The sequence below is a fragment of the Macrotis lagotis genome, chromosome 8, assembly GCF_037893015.1.
Source record: "Macrotis lagotis isolate mMagLag1 chromosome 8, bilby.v1.9.chrom.fasta, whole genome shotgun sequence".
Taxonomy (NCBI): Eukaryota; Metazoa; Chordata; class Mammalia; order Peramelemorphia; family Peramelidae; genus Macrotis; species Macrotis lagotis.
In genome coordinates, this window is record NC_133665.1 from 62,433,957 (window position 1) to 62,456,594 (window position 22,638).

General features: G+C 38.1%; 1 protein-coding gene across 4 annotated transcripts in view; it reads left to right on the forward strand.

The window, feature by feature from the left end:
• Positions 1 to 22,638, forward strand: part of GTF3C1 (general transcription factor IIIC subunit 1) — a 133,263-nt gene that overhangs the window by 60,444 nt on the left and 50,181 nt on the right. For all 4 annotated transcript variants that reach the window (XM_074197386.1, XM_074197387.1, XM_074197389.1 and 1 more), the window contains exons 9-19: positions 784 to 1,084; positions 4,266 to 4,477; positions 8,369 to 8,511; positions 8,917 to 9,070; positions 12,704 to 12,807; positions 13,822 to 14,006; positions 14,979 to 15,215; positions 18,010 to 18,155; positions 19,739 to 19,836; positions 21,007 to 21,103; positions 21,337 to 21,514. In XM_074197386.1, the coding sequence (XP_074053487.1) occupies positions 784 to 1,084; positions 4,266 to 4,477; positions 8,369 to 8,511; positions 8,917 to 9,070; positions 12,704 to 12,807; positions 13,822 to 14,006; positions 14,979 to 15,215; positions 18,010 to 18,155; positions 19,739 to 19,836; positions 21,007 to 21,103; positions 21,337 to 21,514 (1,855 nt within the window). The remainder of the gene's footprint in view (positions 1 to 783; positions 1,085 to 4,265; positions 4,478 to 8,368; positions 8,512 to 8,916; positions 9,071 to 12,703; positions 12,808 to 13,821; positions 14,007 to 14,978; positions 15,216 to 18,009; positions 18,156 to 19,738; positions 19,837 to 21,006; positions 21,104 to 21,336; positions 21,515 to 22,638) is intronic.

Genomic DNA, 22,638 nt, shown 5'->3' on the forward strand with positions numbered 1-22,638 from the left:
ACATATGCATATATACAAACACACACATATATATACATATATATGTAGGTCATTATTATTGAGCATGATTAAGCTAGCTCTATTATTTAGGGACTGAGGCCCAATTTGTGAATTGTTGAGATACTTTGTATTTCTATCCTCTGTTGTCAGCTTTTTGGTCAATTTACTGCCTGTCAGTAACCCACTAATGTATAGAATAGAAAAAGAAATGAAACCTAAATCCATTCTTTTTGATGTATGCTCCCAGAAAATAATTTGATTAGAGAAAAGACTGAAATTTTTAGATAAAAGCAAGATTTTTCATTTTGGGGATTTGTTTACTTAAGCTTTCCCTGCCTTCCATCACTAGAGATGACCAAGAATCAACTGACTGGTTTTCAGATTGCCGAATTGTTGTTAGGTATTTCTCATCATTAACATGACATTGGGGGTTGAGTTACTTTTGCAGATGGTGAAACTGGCACAAGTTGTTGAATGGTGCCAACATATTATAAGAATTAGAGTTGGAAAGAAACCTTAGAGTGTATCTAATTCATCTCCCCTGTTGCACAGATGAGAAAATCAAGTCCCAGAGAGGGCAAATAACCCAAGGTCAGGCAGAAAGAATTTGAAACCATCTCTTCTGACTCCAAATGTACTGATTTTTCATCCTCCCTCTATGGCAAAATAATACTTTGAAATGCCACCCTTTAGTCACCAATTGTGGTTCAACTCACTGAAACTTTTCACCACTTTATCCTCAGTCAGTTTCCCAGTATGATTAACCTAATCTGATCTCTTCAGGGTTTCATGGAAGATGAAGGTCGACAGCGGACCACAAAGTATATTTCCCATGTTTTTGCAGAAGAAAGTGATTTAAGCCGGCAGTATGAGAGGGAAAAGGCACGGAGTGAGCACCTCACCATGGTGAACTTGGCTCCAGTGCCTGAAGAATCTCTTGTGCCTGAAGGAGAAGACACTTTCCACACTGAGTCAGATAGTGAGGAAGAGAATGCTAGCAATACCAAAAGAAGAGGAAGAGCATCCCAGGGAGAAATGGGAACAGGGTCAAAGTTCAGTCCCAAACACTCAACCCCAACAAAGGGTAAGTATCGAGGCAGGATATCTCTGAGAGGTGCAACCCATGGATGACACTATGTAGATGGAGGGACCTATAGAGTCACTCACCCTTGACTTTGTGATGTTGGTATTAGCAATGTCTTACTTAAAATTCCAACCTAAACTGGAAGTTTCATAGTGAATCCCTTACTTAGAAGATTGGACCGGGCATTAGAACATGAATAATCTGGCGGGATATCAGCTTTGCAAGAGAGAGTATATGACCTTCTCCTAGTGAGCTTGGAGGGGTCCCATGGAACAAGAGCACATGACCAGACCCTGGGAGAGCCTGTTCTCCACCTATGTATAGTCCAGTTGGCAATCTTCACTCATCAAGTGAACAAGAGCTCACAGTTTAGTAGTGCTCACTAGAGGGCGAACACTGTACTTAGCACTTTACAGTTGTTATCTCATTGGATCCTCACTGTCCTGGGAGGGAGTGAGGATCATTGTCCTATTTTACCTACGAAGAGGCAGTTAGAGGAGAAATGACTTGCTCAGGGCCACACAACTAGCTAGTGTCTGAAGCTGGATTTGAATCCAACTCTTCCTGACTCCAGGACGGGTGCTCCTTCCACTCCACCTCCCAGCTGCCTTATTTTATCAGCATGTTGGCCAATACATTTTTACCTGCCTGCTATTTATCCCTTTTTTTATGACACTATAATGTTCTATTACACCAAAACACCATATTTTATTCAGTCATCCTCCAATAGCCAAACACACAGGCTATTTCTACTCCTTAACTATTAAAAATAGAACAGCCACAAATGTCTTTATCAATTTAAGTTTTTTCCTTTCTGTATTTTCAAGTTAAAGTCCTTTCAGCTAGATAGATAGCTTAGCTTCTCTGAACCCCCAGTTTCATCAAATACAAAATGGGGATAATGGTCTTTGCACTGACTAGCTCTCCAAGCTGTTGTAAAAATCAAAGGATAATAGGTAAAAGCATTTTGGTAACTAAAACACTATAAATTTAAGCTGCCCTGACTGAGAGGCAGCAAGGCAGAGGGGACTGAGGTCCACTTTGGGAACCAGGGAGGCCAAAGTTCACATCATATGACATGACTCTCGACCAGTCACTTACCCTCCCTCTCAGGACCCCATGCTTTCCTGAAGACCACCAGTTGCAAGAAAGCTGCTGGCCTGCATAGTGCAGGCACAGACCTGGACTCTACTAAAAGGTGATTATTGAGTAAGAAATTCCCAATTTCACTATCATCATTATAGCAACATCATAAGGAAGAAAAAATTTGCACAAATCATCCAGTTCATCCTTTTGACTCCAGGGCACCTTTAGCCTTATACCTATAACCTTCTTATAGTCCAGATGCTCTGCTGCTAGAATTTAACCTAAAGTCATCAGATGGAGAATGGAACTTAACTGTACAAAAGTGTTCAGAACCACACTATTTTATATAGAGGGCAAGCCAACACACATTTATAAAACCCCTATTAGATGCCAGACACATGGCTAAATCGTGCCTTCAAGGGGTTTGAGATTTGAAGAAAGTCCAGGAATGCAGGAAATGTGAGTAAGGAGGGAAAGGACAATCCATGAGATAAATATACAAAAAAAGGAACAAAATCTTACAGAAAACCTTCAATATTTAACAAAGTAGAGCCAAACAACAAAAAAAAAGCATTTGTTCTATGTTCTCTTCTGGGTACACCTGCACCTTGGTCCTGCCTTCCTTTTCTTTTTCTTCACATCTCTTTCTCTCCTGATTTCACTCTCTATCACTCTGTATTTGTCATTCTGTATTTTCTGTATACTTAGTATTTTTTCCTTTTTTTAATGACACTATAATTGTCTATTACACCAACATACCACATTTTATTCAACTATCTTCCAATTGCTAGACACATAGTCTGTTTCCAATACTTAAGTTCTAACAATAGGACAGTCTTGAATTTTTTTGTAAATTAACTTCTTTTTTTCTTTATATATATTAAAGTTAAAATCCTAGAAATGGAATATCTGACCTGAAGGACATTATAAGTCCTGTGACTCTTAATTTATAATACCTTATTGCTCTCCAAAATATTTCTTCTGGTCTTTATATAATTTTTGAACAATATTAGGAAATTAAATTCTACAACCTGCATTCCAGTCTTAAAAGCTATGAGGTTTTCTAGATTTTATCCAAATTTCATCTTGCTGCTTTGGCAGTCAGCCATCCATTGAGTCTTTATAAAGTGAAAGGTAATGCTGCTTTGAAATTAGTCAAGCAAACAAATAAGAGGTCTATGCTCATCACTAGTCCCCTGTTAGTCTTGCCCTTCTTTAGTTTTTTTGTTAGGTGATTGTCACTATCTTTCCTCCCAAACCCTCCCTCATCCCTAAGTGTCAGTCTTAATTTTTCATTCTCTTATGGCCTCCCCCCAGCCCCTCAGCCAACACCTTTCCATTCTACCTTTATAACATCTCTCTCATACACCCCCTTTTCTCTTTTGACCCTGCCACCACCCTGGTGTAGGCACTTAATTTTTCATTACTAGACTATTGCAGTAACCTTCAAATTGGTCTCACTGGTCTCACATCTATTCATCTTCAATTCAGCTGTCTAACTAATCATCCTAAAGCACAGCTCTGTTTGTGTTCTTCCTCTTCACCCCCAACCACAAAGTGATAATCTCCACTGACTCCCTATCATTCCCAAGATCAAATATAACATCTTCTATTTAACATTCTAAGTCTTTTGTAACCTGGCCCTTTTCGTTCTTTCCTGACTTTTTATCCCTTAGAATCGTCCACCCTCTGAACACTGATCCAGTGGCCTTGGTCTTCGTGCTGTTCCTCCATGAGACTCCTCATCTCCCAGCTCCAAGCACTTTTACTAGCTTTCTCCTGTGCTTGAAATGCTCTCTCTCCTGTTTTCCCTGACCTCCTTCAAGTCCCACCTAAAATCCCATCTTAGGTAGAATGTCTTTTCCAACCTTTCTCAATTTGAATGTCTTCCCTCTTGTGGATTATCCCCCTTTTAATCTGTAGATAGCTATTTTGTCCATCGTTATAAATGTTGCTCCCCCAATAGACTGAATTCCTTGAGAGCAGGGTCTGACTTGCTTTTCTTTGAACCCCAGTGATTAGCACCCAACATATCCTAGTCACTCTTGCTTATTGATTGATTTTTATAGCCATTTGACCATTTTCTTTCTTGTAGCTGGATGGAAATTCCTAAACCAACATTCAACAAAGAAGAAGTCATCATCTTCCCTAGGAACAAATGATGAGGCAGATGAGACCTCAGGGACCTTTGTTGACATTTTAGAGACCTCCAAAGGCTCTGAGGCCAACATCTCTTTTTGCACCCACTCCACAGATGAAGATGGTGATGTGGCTGTGATTGAAGAGGTCAAACTTGAAAACCCAAAGGTGAGTTCTGGTTATTAGCCTCTGGTTTATTTGATCTCTGACATGCTTGACACAATAGTAGTCTTTCAAAAATAAGACTTATTTAGTTTTGTTCCTTTTTGTCATAGGGCCTGTGTCATGACACTAATATTCATATGAGAAAAATGTCAAAAGAGATATAAGATGTTAATCTTTTTAACCCATCTATATTTTTATCTATCCCTTGCTACACTTTCCCCTTTTATAGTTGATTTCATCTGCTAGGATGAGTTTAGAAAGTTCTCAACACCAAATATTCTCTTATACCTGGATGTTCCTTTCCTAGAGATTCTCAACTGTTCACATCTGCATTCCTTTTGTGTTCAGTTTGAAATTTCCACAAGGGTAGAGACTGAATCTTATTGCCTTTCTCTCATCCTCAGCACCTGACAGAGCACCTTGCACAGACAAATTAGATACTTTTCAACTATTTGTTGCAATGGATTATTGGGTTGCTTGTGAGCACAGACTCTCCCATCACCTGGTTTGTTGGCTGTGGAGTTACCAGCTTTCTCCTCATAAGTAATCTTTACTCAAGTTAGAGTAGAATTTGCTGCTTAGTTAAACCTGATAAATATAGATCTGGAATGTCTCTCATAAGCCTCTCATATTTGAAATTATGAAATCAAAATGTAGAGATTCGGTGACTTCCCTTTCTGTGGTCATACAGCTGCAAAGTGTGACAGGCGGGATTGAACCCAGATCTTCTGATACTGAGACCTGTGGTGTGTCTACTGTGTATAGGACACAGAAAATACAGAATATATATAAAACATTTATATCACCCTAGAGAAGATAGTTGAGGGGTCAGGAAACAATACTTATCCCTAGTGCACAGTATTACATGATAGGTGTGTTACCTTAGAGAACTGTGCTATGTGAGGTCTCTATGTGATCACTTCTCAGAGGACTTGGAGAACTCTGTGTAAGAGGTAGAATTTGATTTGGTCTTTAAAGGATAGCTAAGAGCTCATCACATGAAGAGAGACTTGAAGTAATTTATCAGACATAGGGCATAGTGTGAACAGATATGTGAGAGGGGTGTGAGTGCTCAGGGACTGAAAAATATTTCAGGAGACAAGTAAGGGCACAGGACTTAAAAGGGGAAGTGGTGTCAGATTGTGGAGGCATAAATAAATCTTTGAATAAAGATTATCCTAAAAAAAATGACCATCAGTCAGTCAGCAGGGAGTCAACCAGCATTTATTATAGATCTTCTGTGTATCAGAAATTTTGCTAAAAAGGCAGAAACCCAGTCCCTGCCATCAGGGAGCTCACTGTGTAATTCTACTATATTTAAATAATGTTACCCTGATATTGGCAATATGAAAGAACAAAAAGCGATGTAAGCATCTTATATCTTTGATAACTTCATTACTCTATAAGGTTCCTGAAGAGTGTGACTTACCCAGATTTATAGAACAATGTAACTAATAACTAATCTAAATTGAAAACTGATGACCTAATGCAGACACTCCTGCCTCTCCAGGCCCTGAAAAGTGTCTTTTTGACCTATTCCTGTTTAAAAATGAAAAAAAAGACCCCCAAGTGAAGAGTTATAATAGAAATTTTATAAGCTGCCTGTCATTTGGGGCTAGGAGTGTTTGTTTTGAGACAGCTTAGTACAATCTGTGGGTGATTGAAAAGCACAGACAAACTGCCAATTCAAGGGAGATCAGAATGCAGCAAGCAGGAAATGCCATGCTATCCATTAGGGGTAGCTACAAAGATATCCATTAGGGGTAGCTACAAAGACAACATAAAAATTCTCCTTGCAGAAAGCTGAATTCGAAGATAAAATATGGTGTAAAAATGGAGTCAATAGAAAAAAAGGGAAATGGAATGGGAGAAAGAAAAAGGAGAGGGGGAATAGTCCAAGATATTTCACATAAGATTTGTTTTATTACAATGAGCTAATGCAATGATATGGAAGGGGGGAGGCAAGGGGGAATGAGGGAAACTTTGCTCTCATCAGAGATGGCTAGGAGAGGAAACAGCAAATATACTCAATGGGGTATAGACATCTGGAGTAAGAAAGAGGGGGGAGCAGGGGGAAGGGGTGAGGATGTGAATAAAGGAGGAGAGGATGGACCATGGGGGGAGAGTGGCCAGATATAACACATTTTCTTTCTTACTTCTTGCAAGGGGCTGGGAATGGAAGGCCTGCCCAGGACCACAGGGCCAGGTAGATTCTGGACCTAAGGGGTGGTATGGGGGCTCTTGGCCCCGGGACCAGGGATCTGTCTGCTGCACCACTCAGCTACCCTACAGCAGAGTCATAGTGAAAGGAGAGAGAAAATAGAGTACATGGTAGTGGAGAAATAAGAAAGGAGGGAGTTGCAATCAGCAATGGCAATGGTGGAAAAATATGGAAATAACTTTTGTGATGGACTTATCATAAAGAATGAGATCCATGACAGAGTTGTTGGTGTTGGAACAAAGACTCAAGTACATTTTTTGTTATGATTATTTGGGGGAGGGTGCAAGGCAAGTAGGGCTGGATGGCCTGCCTGGGGCCACATAGCAGGGTGATCTTTGGGTGTCTGGGGCCAGATTTGGACCCGGGTGCTCCTGGCTCAAGGGCCAATGCTCTGTCTGCCACCCAGCCACCCCTACTATTATTACTATTTTATTTTATTTTGGGTCTTTTTTTCTTTCTTTTTTTTTTTTTGGTTTTTGCAGGGCAGTGGGGATCGGGTGGCTTGCATGTCACACGGCTGGGTGATTGTTGGGTTTACAAGGCTGGATGTGGACTCGGGTGCTCGTGGCTCCAGGGCTATTGCTTCGTCCATTGCGCCACCTGGCCATACCTACAATTATTACTATTATTATTTTTTTTATTTTAATTTTTTCCTCTCCACTTTACTTTTTTCACCCAAACAAGTCTATCTATATTCATGGGGGAGGAGGAAGGGTATTTTGTTTACTTGTAAACAAGAATATTTTATTAATGTTAAAAAAAACATTTGTACAAAATGAGAATAAAAAAATAAATTTAAAAGAAAAAAAGATTAAGCAGCTCATTGGAAATAGACAGTAGGATAAGTAACAGGGAAGAGTCAAAGATGGCTCTAAATTTGTGAAATATGGTGGTGCCTTTGACAAAAATATGGAATTTGGAAGAGAAGTATGTTTGGGGGGAAAGATAATGAATTTTGTTTTGGATGTGTTGAATTTGATATGCTTATAGGACAAAACATACTGTAGGCAGTTAATGATACAGTACTGGAGCTCAAAAGGAAGATTGTTACTGCATTTTTCTACTTCAGACAATAGTAGGTAACCACTCTTCAATTCCTTACCTGCCCTAGTAGGAACTTAAGGATATTTGACTAACTACAAAGTGTACATTAACAAAGAATTGAATTTAAATGAAAGCATAGCATATTCTGCCCAATAATAATAGCTCACATTTCTATAGTGCCTAAGATTTTCAAAGTGCTTTCCTCATAGCAACCCTGCTGAATAAATGATGGAAATGTTATTGTCTCTGTTCTATAAATGAGGAAACAGAGTCTAGAAGACAGTGATCATCTAGCTATTAAGTGTTAGTTCCAGAATTTACTCAAGTCTCCTGACTGAGCCCAGCACTCTTTATACAATATCACATTGCCTCTTAGTGGAAAAAAAATGGAAGAAATGGACATAGGAATAGACAAATTGAAAGCAGAATGGAACTGCCTTCACCTATGAACTTGGTGTTTTTGAAACCCTTCATGTACCTCTGCTGGCAGTTATCAAGGCGTAAAGAATCTTAGCAGCAGAAGACATTTTTCTTGCTTTGTTTTGTTTTCAATTTGAACACGTGCATAAAAATTATGCATGGGGATAAGTTTTTCTGGTTATTAACCCAGTTTTTTCTTTGTTTCTCAGGAAAGTAACTCTCTCCACAAAAAAGGGAAAAACGCCAAAGCCACAGCCCAAGAAAAACCTCATGAAACCTATCGAGTGCTCAAACGACGAAATTTGATTATAGAGGCTGTTGGCAACCTCCGATTAATTGAGAGTTTATTCACGTAAGAATGTCTGCTTTTGTTGTAGTAGTAGTAGTAATAACAACAACAACAACAACAACAACAACAACAACAACAACAATAATAATAATAATAATAATAATAATAATAAAAACTATTATAATCAAAATTATTTAGAGCCACTTGAATGTTGGCATTAATTAATCCTTGTCGCATTTCTGGGTAAAGGAGATGGAGAAACAGTTTGGCTTTAAATAAAGTCTTGCCTGAGGCAAACAACTACCCTTCATTACTTCAAAAACAGTCCTTCCTGATCTCACAAAAGAAATTAGATTGCAACTTAAAAGTTGTGCCTTAGTCTAACTCAGTTTCTTTTGGCCACCTGAGTAAATTGTGAGATGTGTTCAAGATAACAGACCTGGAAGTTCCTTTTTTGTAATCATCCAGGCTTCAGAAGATGATCATGGATCAGGAAAAGCAAGAAGGAGTATCCACTAAATGTTGTAAGAAGTCCATCATTCGCTTAGTTCGGAAGCTATCTGAGGAAGGGCTTTTGAGGTTATACCGAACCACAGTTATCCAAGATGGCATTAAAAAGAAGGTAATTGTAAAGATATTCTTACTCTCACAAAATAAAAAGTCTTCCCTCTCCTCTTCCTCCTTTCCCCTCATCTCATCTCCCTTCCATCTTCCTCTCTCTCCCTTTTTCCTTTTCTCTCCTTTCTCTTTTCCTATTCCATTTTCCACCTTTTTTTTATGTTTCCTACTCTACTTCCCACTTTCTTTTCCTTTCTTCTCTGTAACTCCTCTTTCTTTTTCTCCCCATTGCTATGTTTAAACTCTTTCTCTATTACTATCATCTTTTTTCATGTTATTTTTTTTCTAATTTGCCCAAGGTCACATAGCTAGTAAGTATCAGAGACAGGATTCAAATACCCCTCCTCCTGACTCCACTGCACCATCTCCACTTGTTCTGATTCCTATCTGACCACTGGACCCAGATGTCTCTGGAGGAGAAAGCGAGGCTGGTGACAGCACAGCATCTCCTTCACTCAAATCCAATTCATGTGCTTGTCATGACATCACCTCTCAAAATTGAAAAACATTTTTCTAATTTAAGGAATTAAAAACTGTCCCTTTTTAAAGAGAAACCAGACAAAGCATGGAGAAGTAATTTGTTTGATCCTAAAGTGGGATACAAAGGGAAATAGTAAAAGCAAACTATGCAATGCTTTGTGGTTTATAAAGCACATAATAATTGCTGTTTGTGGTTTGCCAGATGATTTACAGAACACTTTTGTGATCTCTTTTGAGCCTATATTATTCCTGTAGTAGGCAGTAGTTTCATTCTACAGATGAAGAAATTGAGATGCCTTGATGTGAAGTCACTTACCCCATATCCTTCAGGTTATAAATAGCAGAAACAAAAAGCAAACTGAGCTTTTCTGACTGAACATATTGCCTTCCCATTACATCAGTCTGGTGTAAATCTGTTAACTCTTCAGCAGTCCTGAGTGCCCCCCCCCAAAAAAAGCAAGACTTATTGCAGCTCAGCAGGGCATTGCTTGGCGAAATTAAATAACATTTAGAGGGTAAAATTTGAGATTGAACATCAAAAAACAAAAAATTCAAAGTTATGGTGCATTCCCTTAGTAACTTTAACTCAGTCTTTTTGCCCATATTATAAGTCATGAATCTCATAGGATATGATTATATCAAGTAGTGTCAACTTTGCTGAAACAAAAGAAAATGGCATTCTGGGACAATTATTTTGAATTTCCTTTTTTTGGACCCAGTTTTCATAACTTGGCATCACTTTTTTTTTTAGGTTTTTTTTTTTTTGCAAGACAAATGGGATTAAGTGGCTTGCCCAAGGCCACACAGCTAGGTAATTATTAAGTGTCTGAGACCGGATTTGAACCCAGGTACTCCTGACTCCAGGGCCGGTGCTTTATCCACTGTGTCACCTAGCTGCCCCATGGCATCACTTTTAAAAAAAGAGAAAAGGCCATTCTCTATGCTTATAAGGTCAGTTCTTTGGGATGGTAGTAATAAATTATAGCTGGAAAAAGCATTTTATGTCAGTTATTTTACTTAAACATCACAAGAATGATTTGAGATAAAGAGTATAAGTGTTTTAATCCTTATACTACAGAAGACAAAAAACAAGAGATGAGATGACTTAATCATTCGGATCATTTGGACATGTAAATATCAGAGCTTGGAACTGAATCCAGATCTTCCCATATCAGCTTGAAAGATTTCCCACTCAGGAAGCCCTGTGCCAGCTCTAAACCCATCCAGGGATGACCAGGATTGAAAATAGCTTTCTGGGGCAGCTAGGTGGCACAGTGGATAAAGCACCGGCCCTGGAGTCAGGAGTACCTGGGTTCAAATCCGGTCTCAGACACTTAATAATTACCTAGCTGTGTGGCCTTGGGCAAGCCACTTAACCCCATTTGCCTTGCAAAAACCTAAAAAAAAAAATAGCATTCTTTTGTGTCCATCAATAAAATACATGTGACATGGAGTGCTCTTTGGATTCTCTAAGGCTATGCCAAGGGAACATAGGCTCTGGAAGCTTGAGCCAAGTTTTGAATGTAAAGACTGTTGCAACAATCAAACTCAAGTATCACTGCAATCTTGACTACCAGGTGATGTTGATTTTAGTCACAGCAGCTCTTGGAATTGGTCCTAAGGTAGTGTGAAACACAGTGATGTCATGGACCCACATTGATGAAATGATAACATTAAAAGTAGGCCCCACAGCAGTAACTTTTATTTGCATTTTATTTTCTCATCAAAAAACTTTTGGGGAGCAGCTAGGTGGTACAGTGGATAGAGTACCGGCCCTGGAGTCAGGAGTACCTGGGTTCAAATCCGGCCTCAGACACTTAATAATTACCTAGCTCTGTGGCCTTGGGCAAGCCACTTTAACCCCATTGCCTTGCAGCAAAAAAAAAAAAAAAAGTTTGACATAGATTAGTTCATATAGTCACTATATCCATAGAGGAGTTGAAGTCTGAGGTGCAAGTCATAGAGCAAGTCTCTCAAGTTTAGTGCCATACCCATTAGTCGATGAGCACTTTCAAATGTAAATGAAATAAGAGTACAAGAAACAGCATATTATGCATCCTCAAAAATGAAAACAGGTCCAGGAATATGAGTACAAAGTGGATGAAAGAAGAAGCAGCATGGATCAAGGAAGCCAGTCCTGTCCTTTACTAATGAAAGTAATTGTGATTAGTCTTCAGTATTTCTTCACAGTAGTTTTAGTCTTCATTTCAAAAGTTCTCACATCAGGAAAGTGAAATCAGTTGATTGTCTTGGGAAGGCTGAATATGATTAAGATGCACGTGACTGCATTGAGATAAACCTGCATCTCTGGTTGTACTTTTTAACATATTGAGAAAGGAAGGAGAACCTCCTTTGTTCTCTATTTCCCAATTAAAGAAATGAATTACAATTTCTTCCATTAAACAAATAGGAATATAAAAGATCAAAACTCCGTAAAAAAGACAGTGGTGTTACAGAATTTAGAATCAGGGGACCTATGTTGAAATACTTGTCTGCTCCTCTGAAATTTGATGCAAGTTACATTATCTGAGCCTTTGTTTTCTTATCTATAAAATAAAGATTAAACTAGATGATTCCTAAGGTACCTTCAAGCTCTAAATCAAATTAATTCAAGAAAGGTTACTGAGCCACCCCTATCTTTTTCAAATGAAAGCCATTCAGGATCACTTGTAACTGGGAAATGACCAGATGACTGCAATGCAACCATCTTTGGTGATATACTCACTGGCAGGCACCAGGAAAGCAACCAATGTCCTATAACTTTATAGGAAAGTATTTATAAGTGTTGTGGCTTTATTTCAGAGACCAAATTTGTCTTCTTAGCAAAATAATCACTTGCCTTAAATGTAAAGCTTTGTGATTTTTAAATTTTCTGGCTAGAGAAACTACAAATGATATTATTTTATAATAGCATCTTGATATAATTGTCTTAAAGAGGAATATTTTGAAAATATTATTTGAAAATAGATATCACAAAAAAAATAATGAAAAAGAATTATATATATCACTGTGTTTAGCTGATAGGCAAAAATTGGGAATCAAGTTATAGCTCTCTTCTTCCTGTATCCTCTTTCTTTCTCTCCTCTCCTCCCTTCTCCTCTTCTTTACTCTCTTTCCCCAAGCTTGCTTTTTTGGACACTGTGACTGTTTTCCTTAGGTGGAGTTTGTGGTCCATCCTTCTGTGAATACCAATGACCCTCTTATGAAGAGTGCCATTGAACAGGTTCGTTTCCGGATCTCCAATTCAAGCACAGCAAACAGGCAAGTTGCAAACACCAAAAAGGATTTGTGTTATCTCCTGATTTATTTTTCTACCCACGCAACGTTTCCTTTTTTAAATTAGGTTATAGAGCACATGACGATAGACCTTGGGGATGATGCGATATTAATATAAGAAAAGGTGGCTGTTCTCATGGAGCTTACTATCTTTGCAAGGGGGGTGGGGTTGTGGGGGTTTGGGAATTTTTCAGTTTTTGCAAGGCAATAAGGTTAAGTTACTTGCCCAAGGTCACACAGCTAGGTAATTATTAAAGTGTCTGAGGTCAGATTTGAACTCAGGGCCTCCTGACTCCAGAGCTGATGCTCTATCCACTGTGCCACCTTGAGCTTACTTTCTAATAGGGAAATAAAGTGACGTTGATAACTGTAATACCTAAGGACATTAGAGGAGTGCAAAATTGTATTCAGAGTTTATGAGACCAAATCAGTTCATTAACCTGGATTGTTTTTGATTTCTGTTCTAGTCTAATACTGGCCAGTTTCCAAGATTCTGTAGAAAATGGAACCATAAAGCTTCCCTTTCTAATTCTGTACTCAACAAGCTGGTGGGAGTGTGAGGTGTTACAAGCAAATAAGAATGATAAGAATATTTTTCTTAGTCAAAAATATTTTGTTACAGGAAGCTGGCTCACTATCCTTTTAAGTATATAGTTCATAGTTTGTTAGGTTATGAGCAGAACTATTCATTTTATCTTTTGTACTTATTTTTGTTCACAAGCCCGGGAGATACCAGTCCTTGAGTAAGCATCTGTTTACCAAAGTTTGTCTTGCATTGTAAATGCATAAAATAAGATACATAGTTTATAAAGGAAGCCAGTTATGTTGAAATACATCACATTTTAAAAGTTCATAATCTAAAGAACCTGTAAGTTATCCACTTGACCTTCCTGATCCTCCTACTGGGATAAGGGTTTCTTCTTCCAGCACTTTTGCTAGATCTTGTCTTTCTTGGCGCCTTGACACCCTCTCCCTGTTGTACCTTTGATCTGACTGCAGGGTTAAACCACCCCAGACCCCTGCTCCCCAGGAGGATCTAGAGGAAGAAAATCAAGGAAAAGAAGAAGTTGGTGGATCAGGGGAATCTCACACAGTATCTTCCAAGTCTGAAAGCAGTGGACGAATGAAGAAAACTGATGAGAAAATGGGCATAACACAGCTCAAAAATTATAACCCTGTTGTAGGTAAAAATGACATCAATTCACCATTATTTCGGTCATTCATTATACATCTCAGCAGTGAGCTGAAAGTCTAAGTCCAGCTCTGAAATTCACTGGCCGTGTGAGCCTTGGATACTAACTCTAACCTCTTTGAGCTTATTTTTCTTCACTAGCCCAGGACTATTAAGAGAGATACTAGTATCTCATAGAATATTTGTATGAAATGATTGATTTGAAAACTATGAAATATTAAACAAATATAAATGAGGATCATTATTCTTTCACTTAGTAAGCATCCATAACAAATGACTTTTTTTATTTCAAGGCCCCATCTCATTAGTATTTTCACTTCAGCAGGGGAGGTTGAATTGCATCAAGGCATGCATGCATGAACTCCAGCACAAGTAAGGATGCATATGCTTCTCTTCTGCATTCTTCTAGGCAGGTGGTGGCAGTCCTGTTTTCATGGACTGAGATAAAACAGTCTCTTGATTGATCGCTGCCTCTTCCTGACCTTTGACTGTGCCCACTACTTGCTCACCTGTCAATTGCCCTTACTATAGATGAAAGAAAAGCTGACTTTGATAAGAAAAGTAAATAATATAAAATAGTCCAGGTCATGAGATGACATTTTCAATGCTTTTGGGCTTTCTATAATCTTCATAAACTGCATCTGACTTATACATTGTATCTTTTGCAATATAATATCAGGAAAGATTTATAAATAAAATAATCACTATTATAACTTTGCAGGAAGAATAATTGGCTAGAAATCCAGAGACTGAGACTATCATCTTACTTCTTCTTATCAGCTGTGTAACCTTTTCCTCCACCTAGCATCTCAAAGGACTCTTATTTCCAGAGGAGAATAAAAGTCTTGGATTAAATAACTTTTAAAATCCTTTCTAGTTTACATGATGACATTACTATAGTTACCTAGATGTAGGAGAACTTGATTTGCAAGAAGTCTTCATCATTCTTCCTATTTTTTCTCAGTTCCAGGACTTGGGCGTTCCCTGGGATTTCTCCCTAAAATGCCTCGATTACGGATGGTCCATATGTTTCTGTGGTATTTGATTTATGGGCATCCTTTGAATGAGGTATTTGAAAGGACTGGTCAAGATGGTGAAAGAAAGGTCAGTCAAGAATCTAGCAATGACAGCAACAGAGTATGTATTCAGGTCCCTGGAGGAGGAGATTCAGAGGCTGAAGTAGAACTAGCTACTGAAACAGGTGAGGCCCTGCCACTCCTACGGGCAGAAACTGTACAGGTAACATTCATAAATCAAACTGTAACAATTTGAAAACCATAAAATTTATAATACTTTGGTTAGCCTGAAGAAAACATTTGATTTCATCCTTATTTCAGTTATCTGATTAAGGGGTCTGAAAACAAACAACATTTCTATTTTGACTCTAATATTTATTAGGCTTTAGCCAAATTCTATCTTCTGCTTATTTGGGTAGTTGCTAAATCAGTGATGATTTGTCTTGTTAAAGGGAATTTGCTTACTGTTAGCTCCCTACACAAATAAAATTACAAAACTAATTTAACAAAAGTTATTTGGAGTCTTGATGAAATGCTTTTTGCTACATTTTATGTGTGAGACCATTGGTTCTGTTGATATGAACATGATTCCTGTGAGAATTTTCAAGCACTTGGGTAATACCAGGGCTCCAGGGGCCTATTATGGTCTTGTTCCAACTCTTGTTTGTACTGCAAAAATGCCATGCTAAAAGTTCTCCATGCTCTCAACAGAGATTCCTTCTGAAGTTTGTAAATGTGCTCTGTTGACTTTCTTGTCCTCCTTTCCTTTGACCCCATTGCCTTCAACTTTTTCCAAAACCTTCTTCCAACAGCTATCTCTTTTCTCACATCTTCATCCTTATTTTTGCTGCCTGTCTCTTCATCTGCCTCCAAACAGGCAAAAGTCTCCTTGATCCTAAAAAGCATTCTTTTGATCTTTCTACCCCTTCCAGATACTATTTTAATTCTACTCTCCCTTTCATTACCAGTCCTCTTGAAAAAGTTGCCATCTGCAACAAAGAGGGTAATAGGGTAAAGTTGAGAAGCTTGAGGATAGAGGTTTAGATAGCCACTGTGCAGAGTGAAATAGAAATAAAGGAATTGCTTGAAATAATTGTGACCCCATTAAAGTTAGATGACATGAATTTTTTCTCCTGTAATTTCATCACTTCCTTAATTAATACATAACATCTCAGGAATAGGAGCAAGAAATACTGTTAGAGCTGCTCATGTTTAATGGACTGAAGGAAGCAAAGTATGAAACAAAATGCAGCCTTGAGAGAAAGAGATCAGACCGAGCTGGATTTGATGAGAGAACAAGAAGAGTTTACTAGGAAAAAACAATTTTCCTCTAGGTATATGATGCTTCTAAATCACAGAAAGTAGAAGGTCTGGAATTTGAAAGCCATTTGGGGATTTTGAGTACCAAATAGGGAGGAGAGAAGTGGAACAAATTAACATCAGGGTTTTGGTCTTGTTTCTCCCACCTGCACCCTCTCAGTTTATTGTAGTAGAAAGGGGAAAGGTAAACCTGAAGCATATGGCAGCAAGGAGGGTCCTGAAGTGAGGAAGGTTCTGTAAATGGTCTCTTTTGGTGCCCTCTCAGTTAACTTTGTGTCTGATCTGCCAGATGTAAACTGGGAAAACTGAAATCAATTGTGTGTCATCTGAACTTTGTTGTATCTCCTCTTGACTCATCATGGTGCTCTACACAAAACAGCTCCTTTAATGTATATAAAATTGAGTTGAATTGAAACTTATTTTCATGATATTGGCCAGGATGTTGGAAGTGATGAAAACAGAATAGACTTCTAGATCTCCTACCCGACCCTCATTTTACCTGTTCTCTCTATAGTTTGGAACATCAATCTTTCAGTTTCCACATCTTTAAAATAATGATAACAATCTTCCTTCAGGCTGGACTGTACTCATCAGACATCAGCTGAAGATGTCTCTGTTCTTTGTGCAGTGCCTAGCATTTTACTGATAGTAGTAATCTTTCTCTTTCATACTAAGATGTCCTATAACATTTCTCCAGTTACCTTTTGTGATGAAAATTAGTACAATCATTTCTTCTCTTTTTTCCAGTAACTAAGGCAACTGAGCCACCACCATCACCCCCTTTTGCCCTCCAAATCACTTAATAATAGCTATGATAATTTAAAAAGTCATGGAAAGGGGGCAGCTAGGTGGGGCAGTGGATAGAGCACCGGCCCTGGAGTCAGGAGGACTTGAGTTCAAATCCAGCCTCAGATACTTAATAATTACCATGTGATCTTGAGCAAATCACTTAACCCCATTTCCTTGAAAAAACAAACAAACAAAAAAAGTCATGGAAGAACCAAAGTATGAATTCTCTAAATATTTAGGTTCTCTCTCCACTTCATTTGCCAATTCACTTAGACAAGATGTATTCTGCTTGTGTGTGTGTGAAATAATTTATATGTATTTATTATCTACTGACTACTGGTAATGTAGTAAGTTGCCCACCATCCTCTAGGCATCCTTAAAGATGTATGCATCACTCACTGACTCAAACACTTCTAACTCTCTCCCCACTGATTATCTGTTTTTGTGTGATGATTTTCATTCACTCAGGGATGTCTCTCAGTTAAACCCTTCTTTTCGGTTTTTATTCCTTCTCTCCTATTCATTATTTGTATACTTGGCATTTGAATTCCTTTCTCATGTGTCCTCCTCCTATGCCTTTTTCTGCCGATCTTTCAGATACAAGGTAGCTAATTAACCTATATCTTATAGAATTGTCCATAGCCTACTCTTCAAAATTAAAATTAACTTACAGTCTCCCACACATCCATTATTCACCATGCAATCAAAACTTAGATTTGGAAATAAGCAGGTTTTTGCGAAAGTTTTTTTACATTGCCAAGATTTCTGAGATTCTAATAAAACCCAAGAGTGTATTATTGAAAGCATTTTATCATGGTAGGTTAGGCTGCCTTTCTTAAGACCTGGGACTAATTAAAATTCTTTTTCTAGTGTTTGTGGATGAAGCTTCTTGGATGCGTTATGTTCCCCCCATCCCAATACACAGAGACTTTGGATTTGGCTGGGCCTTCGTCAGTGATATTCTTCTCTGCTTGCCTCTGTCAATCTTTATCCAGATAGTTCAAGTCAGCTATAAGGTCAGTATGATTATTTTCTGCTTCTTACTCCCCTCAGCTCCCAGAACTTATTTGCCCTACAAAAGGTAGTGTTTCCTACCTCAGAACAGAGCTAAAGAACTTTGCATATATTTCAGGAGATCAGAAGAGCATGAATTTAGAGGGGAAGTCACTTTACTAACCATTCTTTGAAAAAAAAATTGAGCCTAGTGTTGAAATATGCTTGTCTTTTTGCTTCCTAATGGCTCCTGAGCAACTGTGTTAGTAAGAGACAATAGCATTAGGGTATGCCAAGAGGGATAGATTTGAAATTAGGAGACCTGATCTTGCATTTTTAACTTCCCTGTATCTCCATTTCCTTATCAGTAAAACATAGATGATAATATTGGCAGAAACTTGAAGTCAACCTAAAAGTACTGTGAAATATAAGATATTGATTGAATCTGGAATTAATATTTCATTTTTCTAGAGGTTCTTGGTAGGAGATAATAGTTTACTATTATTTGTTGTCTGAATTTTAGAGTCCCAGGATCCCATTAGGGAACAGTTCAGAGATGGGTAGATATTCCATTAGGCACAGATTTATTACTGAAGACCTGCCATCTCAGACTGAGGCTTTCTGACCCTTCCTCTCTCCCTGTCCAGTCCCATGTGGTAGAGCCTACATGCTCTTAGGGCATTTGGGTTGTGATTCTATTCTAAACAAAAAGCCCCACCTGCTTGCATGCTCTCCTCCTTGGTGTCTGACTGTTTTTCAAATCAAATTCTTGAATTCAGATAACACTTATAGGGGCAGCTAGATGGCGCAGTGGATAGAATACTGGTCCTGGAGTCAGGAGGACCTGAGTTCAAATATGACCTCAGATATTTAATAAATGCCTAGCTGTGTGACCTTGGGCAAGTCACTTAAAAACCCTGTTTTCTTAATTAAATAAAAAAACCTAAAATAAAAATTTAGAAGATAAGATTTATAAAAAGTTCTTGGCACAGTACCTGGCATTGATGAGGTGCCAGTTAAATGTTAATCTCTTTCTTTCCCTGCTTTTAGTTAAGGAAGTAATCCAATATAGGGGAACCTAGCTTTAGGGGCTTCCTTCCGTAGAGAGTTGCTCCATCTTACATACAAGTGCACACTTATCTTTGTCCCTAAGCCCTTTGCTGCTGCTTCTTTTTTTTTTTTTTTTTTTTTTTTTTTTTTTTTTTTTTTTTTTTTAGGTTTTTGCAGGGCAGATGAGGTTAAGTGGCTTGTCCAAGGCCACACAGCTAGGTAATTATTAAGTGTCTGAGGCTGAGTTTGAACTCAGATACTCCTGACACCAGCACCAGTGCTCTATACACTGAACCACCTAGCCGCTGCCCCCTTTACTTCTTTTTCAAAGTATCAGTCAAGCAGGACTGAAGGAAGTCTATCGTGAACCATGAACCCTTTGGGTCTTTACACATCTTCCAAATGTGGTAGAGGAGAGATAGATTAATAGATATAAATATAAACATCCGTCAGAGCAGAACATTTGCAAACCCAAGGCCCAAGATACAGTTGTTCTGTTCTTCAATGCTTCTTCATCACTTATATCATGTTTTGGAATCTAAAATGACCTTTACAGGTGGACAACCTGGAAGATTTTTTGAATGACCCTCTGAAGAAGCATACATTGATTAGATTTCTTCCCAGGCCAATCCGACAGCAACTTCTGTATAAGAGGTAAGTTCTTAGGTGTCCAACTGATTTTAACATTGGTAAAGTACCTTTAGCAAAGTATCTTTTAAAGCAGTCTTGTAAATAAACATACCCTTAGAAGGAGAAGCAAATTATGCCATGCCAGCAAGATAATGAAAACTAATTTTCCTTACCTGTATATCTTCTATAGAGCAAAAGAGTGAGGAAAGAGAAGGGGATATGAGTTATGTAATTCTGGTGGTACAATATCACTCTGACTCAAGAAACCCAAAGGATATGGAAGCAGCTCATAATTCATGATAACTTATAAGTCAGTGGAATAAGAAATACCATTTAGCAAAAATGTGATCATAAAAAGAAATAGAGTAATCATTTCATCAGACCATCTATATTCTCTATTGTTAACCACAAAGTGTGAAAAGCCCTTAAGAAGGCCTCCAGTGTGTTGGGGAGAGTTCTTTTGGAGGATTATGGAAAAACATGATCAAGAATTTCACAAGATGAAAAGAAAAGCTGAATTTCAGTCTTCACCATTGAAGTATAAATATACATGTAAAATATACACACATTTTTATATATGTATATGTGTGTATGTATGTATATATACACATATATGTGAATGAAATGCTTAAATATAACACTTATGATAAAGGCTATTTTCAAGTAAAAACTTCAAATTCCAAATATGAATTCATTTTCATTCATATAAATTTATCCCCAGATCCCTAATCCTTAGTAAACACTTTTTTTTCCCCTAAACATTGATTTGCTGATGTGTTTTTTACCCAGTGGTTCTGATTGCTAAATCAAAATCAGATTGTAAAATAATTTATTTAATTTCCTTTGCTAGTAGGAATGACGATTCTGGATTTTCTATGAGAAAAGGCCCAGGTTGAGGTACATGAGTCATATAAAGCAGGGCTGTCCAACTTTACCTTTAAAAGTTTTTATTGAAACAATAGACAATCTATTTTGATTTGCCTTTTTAGTGAGAGTTCTACAGCAGCTCAGCTTTGTTTACTAGAGCATTTAGTAAACCCACAGGGGCCTGCATAAAATTATACTGCATTTTAGATAACCCATATTTAAAGAGACTTTTAGAGCTTTCTTGCTCTAGAAATATCTCTGAAATATAATTGGTGATGTTTGAGAGCTTGCTAGAATGCTTGTCATTCTCATTCATCTCTTTTACAGGCGGTATATTTTTTCTGTAGTAGAGAATCTTCAGAGACTTTGCTATATGGGACTGCTGCAATTTGGTCCCACAGAAAAATTTCAGGATAAAGATCAGGTAACATCTTTAAAGCTGAAGTGATGGTGGTGGTGGTGGTGGTGGTGGTGGCGGTGGTGGCGGTGGTGGCGGTGGTGGCAGCGGTGGCGGTGGTGGCGGTGGTGGTGGCGGTGGTGGTGGTGGCGGCGGTGGTGGTGGCGGTGGTGGCGGCAGTGACAGCAGCTCGACAGAAGCAATGTGCCAGCAACCAAACTCACTGTTGACATCTATATGCATGCACAATTTTCTTTTAGGTATTTATATATTTAAAGAAGAATGCAGTAATTATTGATACCACTATCTGTGACCCACATTATAATCTGGCCCAAAGCAGCCGACCCTATGAAAGACGCCTGTACATTCTGGACACGATGCAAGATGTGGAAAACTATTGGTTTGATTTACAGTGTGTCTGCCTCAATACTCCACTAGGTACAGTTCCTCTGCCAGATCTCCCTACTTTTCCTCTCATTAGAATGTTAGAACTAAAAAGAAACCATTTTATCCAACCCCTCATTTTATAGATTTGAAAGATGAGACCTAACCACAGCGACTTGTCCAAAGTCATGTCATTTAGGCAGTTAGTAGTGTATCAGAAATTGAGACCAAGTCTCCTTGACATGATCCAGATCTCTTCCTGTTATATACTTTCTCATGTTTGTTCTTCTGTATTCCCTCTCCAAGAAGGTAGCTGGGCATCTTTATTTCATTTGTATTTAGAACAAAAACTAAAATCCTTTACCTCTTAGACACATGTAAAAATAACTGTTTTAGAATTGTTTTACTGAATACAAAGACCTTTTCTTACCCTGATCCTCTGAAGTTCAAGGATTCTCCCCAATTTAAAGATTAGGAGATAGACTGAGTGGAATGTTTCATATTTTAACACTAGAACTAATATTCTTTTCATTGTACCACACAGCCTCTTAAAGCAAGGGATAGAACAGAAAGAGTAGCACTAATCATATGTATGTTTATCATCTTCGTATTTCTATTGACAGTGCCACCATCTTCATCATTAAAGTCCACAGCCTAGGTGTGGAGGACTCTTTATTCGCCCTTATCCCCATTTCCAATCAAGTCAAGTCCTATCAATTACAACTCCCCATCCATATTTCCATATTCTTCCTTCCACTCACATTATGACCATTTTAGTAAGTGGTTCTCATCACTCTTTCCTGAGTTATTGCAATAACCTCTTAATTGATTTCCCAATTTTTTCAAGTTTTCTTCCTTTCCAAGCCATCTTTCTCACATTTACTAAATTGTTAATCTTTTTTAAATGTTATTTTTTTATTGAGGCCTTTTTTAATCATTACCTTCACTGTCCCCTGACAATACTCCTCCTCTAGCCCCATTAGATAGAACCAGCCCTTGCAACAAGTAAGTATAGTTTAGCAAAACAAATCAACACACTGGTCATCCCAAATGGATATTCCTAAAGAACAAGCTCTAGGACCGTCCCGTTGCCTCTAAGATAAAATACAAACTCTGTTGTTGGCCAACATGCTACAAACCTACCTTTCTAGACTAGATATTCATCACACTCACTCCCA